Source organism: Trachymyrmex septentrionalis, unplaced genomic scaffold, assembly GCF_001594115.1.
Source record: "Trachymyrmex septentrionalis isolate Tsep2-gDNA-1 unplaced genomic scaffold, Tsep1.0 scaffold20, whole genome shotgun sequence".
Lineage (NCBI taxonomy): Eukaryota > Metazoa > Arthropoda > Insecta > Hymenoptera > Formicidae > Trachymyrmex > Trachymyrmex septentrionalis.
The window spans coordinates 3,392,569-3,398,299 of NW_017305180.1; the positions used below are offsets into that span (position 1 = coordinate 3,392,569).

A 5,731-nucleotide genomic window follows, 5' to 3' on the forward strand; every position below is an offset into this window, starting at 1 on the left:
CAATATCAAGGGATGACGATATTAATAAATGATTTCGAACACATGACTAGAATCACAGTGTCGAGAGAGAAGTATATTAATGAAAGGAAGAAAACGCGTTTGAAAGATTAATATTAAAATTTGAACGATTCGTCGCAAAGGAGTACATGTAAGTTATAAAACGGATTACTGTTACACGCGTCTAAAACACGCTCTTTCCGATCGTCCATAGATTTGTTTAACAAACAAATTTGAAAACCGATGACGTTCCTAGAATCCTCAGTACTTTTATTCTGTCTACTCTAAAACCTCGAGAGTTATTTCTCACGCATTAATACTATTTTATGTACACGAGTAATTTACAAAGTTGAACTTCCAACTATATTCACCAGCCTCGGATCTTTCCCTTCTAATACCAAAGGTGTATAATCTGTTTTTTCCTTTTGCTTTGATAAGAGTGTCCTTTGATTCTTAAATGCTGTACAGGAACATTTTTTTTTTTACTTGCTTAACTCTTTAATCACTCGTTTAATTTTATTTTTATTTATTATTTTATATCCGTAGGCTTATACTTATTTTGTCGTTAGAGTACTTTGTTATATTCCTAAATTTCGTTTAAATAATTATACTATCATCAATGTGATCGATTAAACAATTAAACGATTAATGCATTAACTAAGTTTAAAAAAAAAAGAATATAATATTATCTAACAGTACAAAAAGGGAAGTTGTGAAGGATCCTGTCCCATCATCATGACTAGTTCAAAAGTGCATTTTTCATTTCGCAATATATTTCGGTATGAATATTCGATAGATCATATCGTGTCGTTGGTCGGGAAAGTTGGTGTAAGCCTCTCCTGGACGGTAAAATGTCTTTCAAGCATTGCCACGTATTTGTAAGTGTTAGCATATGTAATGAAATTTTCAAAGTCTTAGACTGATAGCATACTTTATGAAATTAAACTCTGAGAGTGACTCTCCAGAGCAAATTCTATCGAGTGAGCAATCAGCCCACGAGATATTTTCAAGGAAATTAGATCCGCAAGCGTGCCTTAACATTAATATTTTCGACGTATGTATACCTTGTAAAAAAATATTGTTCGGAATATTTGTTTTTTTTTTTTTTTCTGGACGCGAGAATGTATCGTTTAAATTTTTAACTGTGGAAAGAAATGAGATTCGCAAACGCGAATATATATATGTATATATGCAAAGTGCACGCGTAATCGTAGAGAGTTACCTTCGAAGATGCAATTAAGCGTGCACGAAAGAATTATCATGAAGAATGCATTTAATGACGAAAGACTCGATCGATGGAGGGGGGTCCTTCACGGGAAATGAATAATTATTAGATTAAAGGATATTAACGCAACAATTAAAGTAATTACGAAGGGTCGCGTATTTACGAAGACTGAAACAACGTATAAACTTATTCCCTATCGATCGTGTAAACCTATACACGCGATCCAGCGGATCGATTGTTTCATTTTTTTTTTTTTTCATTTGTCTCGAAGAGCAGATATATAAAACGATTCCTCTCGTCTCTCTCGGCAGCTTTCGTTCGCACCAAGAATATCTCTCGCGATATCTCCTCTCGCGATCGCTCTCGTCTTATACTTCCAACTCCCCCTGAAGAGAGTCTACCTTTAATTAAATATAATTTCTTATCGTATGCATATAAATTTGTCATATACATTTGTCATAGTGTAATAATTAATTAGTGTTTACCAGCCTATAGAATGTGCGATTTTCGGCGTTTGCTCGGTTCTCGCGAATCAAGTAAGACGGTCGAAAGTCAAATAGCCAGTGTAAACCTCGTTAAGGCTTCCTATTCCTCTCGCGCGAGAGAGAATTGATCGCTTCGCAGTTTCTGAAATTTCGACGTTCCATTTCCGACCATTATCTCACTCCGCTCATCTAATTGCCGCCAATCAATCCGCCGATAACTATTATGCTCCTCTTCGAGCGAAATCGTTACACCCTTTCGCATATGCATACATATACATATACATGTCTCTCCTCATACGTATATACACACAGGCGTTTACATTATTATCATAAAAACAAAATATAATTGAGATTTGTTATATACGAGTATAAAAAACTTCGTTATATGCGTTCGCCGCGTTATATCATATCTCGTGTAAATTCTCTCATCATCTCGGTGATATTTTATCGTCGTTATATTTTGTATTATATACGTTTCTCTTCTTCTTCTTCTTCTTCAAAATCAGTGTTCATCGGTCATTTGTTTCATCGCGTTGATTCGCGGCCCCTAGCTAATCTACTTATGTGTGATAAGGTTACGATTTCTTTCTTACGCCGAAACCTGGCGTAAATATATAATAGAATTATATATATAATATTAATACGCCTTTATAGAACAATATTTCGAGACAAACTCTCTTCGGATTTTCTAACGAGCATGTCTTGCATTGCGCGAACGTGCATCACACGTCACAGCGAAAGAAGACACTGAGTGCATGTCAGAAATTGGGAAAAGGAAGAAAATCGTAAGAGAGTGCGAAGTTCTCACAAACATAGAAAATATCAAATCTATTATAAATGTCAATCGTAATCTTTAAAACATAATTTACGCAATTATTTCTTTCTATGATGAAAAAGAGATGAAGAAAGATCCTGTACAATACAGGACATTCCAACAATGTTGCATCAACGTTCCAGTAATATTGTAATAACATTGCTAACGTTGCAGTAATGTTGCATGCTGCTGTATAAGACAAGTGTCTTATATAGTATTTTATATATGACTCTTCCTTGTTTCTTCTACTTTTCGATCATAGGACAAAAATAATTGTACTCAAAATATCGATGTCATAAAAGCAAGATTTCAGAATCGAAAATAAAACTTATTTCTTCAGCTTTTTTGCTGCCCTCGAAAAAATTATTATTCATCGATTATTAATTAAGACCGAGAAAGAAGCTGGTGCGACTTCGCTACGTCAATGAGAAGTCATAGAAACTTAAACGATACTGAACCGCGGGTCATTGTTCGCTAACTCGCTCGCTCGCGAGAAGAATGGATCCCGATGTATTCAAGTTTCATGTTTACCCGATGGGACAAAACGTTGTCATTGTTTTCCCGTTGTCGATGCTTTACACTCGTTCCGAAAGAACCCAGCCTCACGAGCGAGTTAACGAAAAAAAAAGAAAAAAAAAAAAAGAGTATTGTGAAAGTTGAAATACTGCTCCGGTTTTAGGGGAGTTATTCCGAACCGTTTCGAGTTTATTTACCCTTACGCGATGCATGGGAAGCCAAATATAAATCGAAAGGAAAAAAAGACGATATTAAGGAAGACTTTGCTCACTAGCTCGCTGCGATTGTAACGAATACTTCGACGATACAATCTTCACGACGACGCGACGCAACGCAACGATTCACCGGATTGCTCGGTCTTTCAACTTCCACGATCCAATCACCCAAAATTCTTTCTCGGTTTCAGTCTTCTCTTTCGGCAACAACGTCTCTTACATGTGCAAGAACTTTCGGGCTTATACGCGTTTCCTTCCTTCCCCGTTCCGACTTCATGCCGACGGAAACCTCTCTTCGGCAACGTTTTCCTACTCTTATTCTTCCTACCGCGCGCTATTTCCCCTCTGTCACCTGAACGTGCGTTCGCACATTCGTGCGTGTGCATTATAAGCATGTACATCGGAAAGGAATGTCGCGGAGGAATATCGACGTGCTGTTGAAGCTAAATCGAATCGACGACAAGAACGACGATGTTCGGTGTGCCTCCATTTCTTCTCATACGCTTTGTTCGCCGGTGTCGCTACTGATGCCGCCTCGATGCACAATAATCCCGACATGTACGGAGATGCGTGTTCGCGCAAACTTATCGAGTCTTCTTCCTCGTTTCCTCTTGCGGTCCCAGCGTTAGCCGCTGGCAAAAGTAACCCTAAGGCGAGGCAGACGATGCGATCGCCATCAGAGGCGCCGGCGGCAACGCGACCGGTATGTGGTAATATTTACACTGAGGTCGCATGCACGCGCCCTTCACTGCGTCCCTGCACACCGTTACACGGTTGTCAATCACCTCCACGTTTCCTGAAAATTCATTACAAAATCAGGTCAGTCGATTGTTCACACATATCAGTAATTGTAAATATATCGTCAGTATTGGAAACAATTCGATCGCTTCTTTCGAGACTACAATGTCGAAAATAATGTTCCATATGGAAAAATCAGTTTTATTATATACAATATCTAAAAATAATTTTGTCAGACTATTATAATAATTATTTAGGACACTCAAGCTGATTACTAGAATCAAAACTTTTTGCATCGTTGCTCATCACACTGAAGTTTTTATTTACATAATTATTTTGATGGTCCAACAAAATTATTTTTCAGGTCTGTATCTATTTAAATTTTTAGATACTTCAGCAAAAATTGTTCTTTTCATGCAAAATCGAGATATTAATAGTTTTTGGGCTAGAAATGTAAAAATTAAAATATGTTCGCCAATTAAATACAGCTGCGAAAACTACATCTAATTGTGGGCTTTAAAGCATCCTGTTTAAAATACAAAATGTATAAAGTACAAAAACCTTTACAAAATTTAGCACAGCTAAACAAAAAAGTTTGAAAGTTAAACTTTTTAAATTTTTTTATCTATGATTTAGAAATTCATAATACTAATCGTACAGAATGTACAATTATTCAAAAATTTTCACTTTGGGTCCAAATGAATCGTTGCCGTCAAGAAGGTTAAATTTATGAAACTAATAAAAAAGCTTTATCGTTCAAATTATAACAATTATTTTAACAGAATTATTATTTAAAGTATATTATATAAATTTAAATATATTTAAACGTATAAATGCAATGAGCACAAAAAGATGCGATCTCATACAAAACTGACTCTTTTGATTCGTGTAACGGTACAAATTATTTAATATCCAGAGGAAGACTTTAAAGAAACTTGACATTGATTGCAATATTCATAGAGTGAAATGCATAAATATTCTCAATCAATTCAACGACATCAAAGGAATTGATGCAAATTTGCTGCGATAGGAATATACACTCGTTATTCAAGTGTATATTGTTTGCAATTGATTGTGCAAAAAATATCGCTAATTGTTTGGAGAACTGACGAGAAGCGCTTTCTCGTTCGCATCTTGAGTAACATTACTTGCTCATTATCGCGAATAGAATCTAATTGACACGGAGCAGCTTGACAAAGAGGGAGAGTCTCATTACATTCGCAAAGATCATTCGCATGCTAAATGTGAAAGCAAGACATGCTGTAACGATGACTTGTAATAGTACGAATAATAATGAAGGCACCGATCGACACCGCGAACGACGTCGCAGAACGGAAGTAAAATAAAAACGTGGAACGACAATCGGACTCTTCCAACCGATAAAATTGCGAATGATTTATTGTACGTAATTGCGACGCGTCTCGCACGCAGAGAGAATTGACAAGTTCGCGTAGAATCGATCGGTGAACGAAAGACAAGGCCATAATCGCCAGTGGCCGCTGCTTGCGGGGAATAGTTCCGTCGTGCAGGAATTTCAATAGTCGAATTTCTGCCGTCGCTCGAGACGCTTACTTTACCGAAACTGCCGATTTTACCGGAAATCTCGTTACTGAAATCAATCCGTGTGACCAAAGAGAAATTTGAAAATCGCCAAAGCGCTCAATGAATATCAATTAAACGAGTTAAATGTTCTTCGAGATATTGGCTTGTATTCCCATTGCGCATTTAGCAGTAAACGTAG

At 36.8% G+C, this 5,731-nt stretch overlaps 1 protein-coding gene across 1 annotated transcript in view; it reads right to left on the minus strand.

Moving 5' to 3' along the window:
• Positions 1 to 1,081: 1,081 nt before the first annotated feature.
• Positions 1,082 to 5,731, minus strand: part of LOC108747672 (muscleblind-like protein 1) — a 12,325-nt gene continuing 7,675 nt past the window's right edge. Inside the window, exon 3 of the mRNA XM_018485295.1 lies at positions 1,082 to 4,048. Within this exon, the coding sequence (XP_018340797.1) occupies positions 3,900 to 4,048 (149 nt within the window). The 3' untranslated portion in view covers positions 1,082 to 3,899. The remainder of the gene's footprint in view (positions 4,049 to 5,731) is intronic.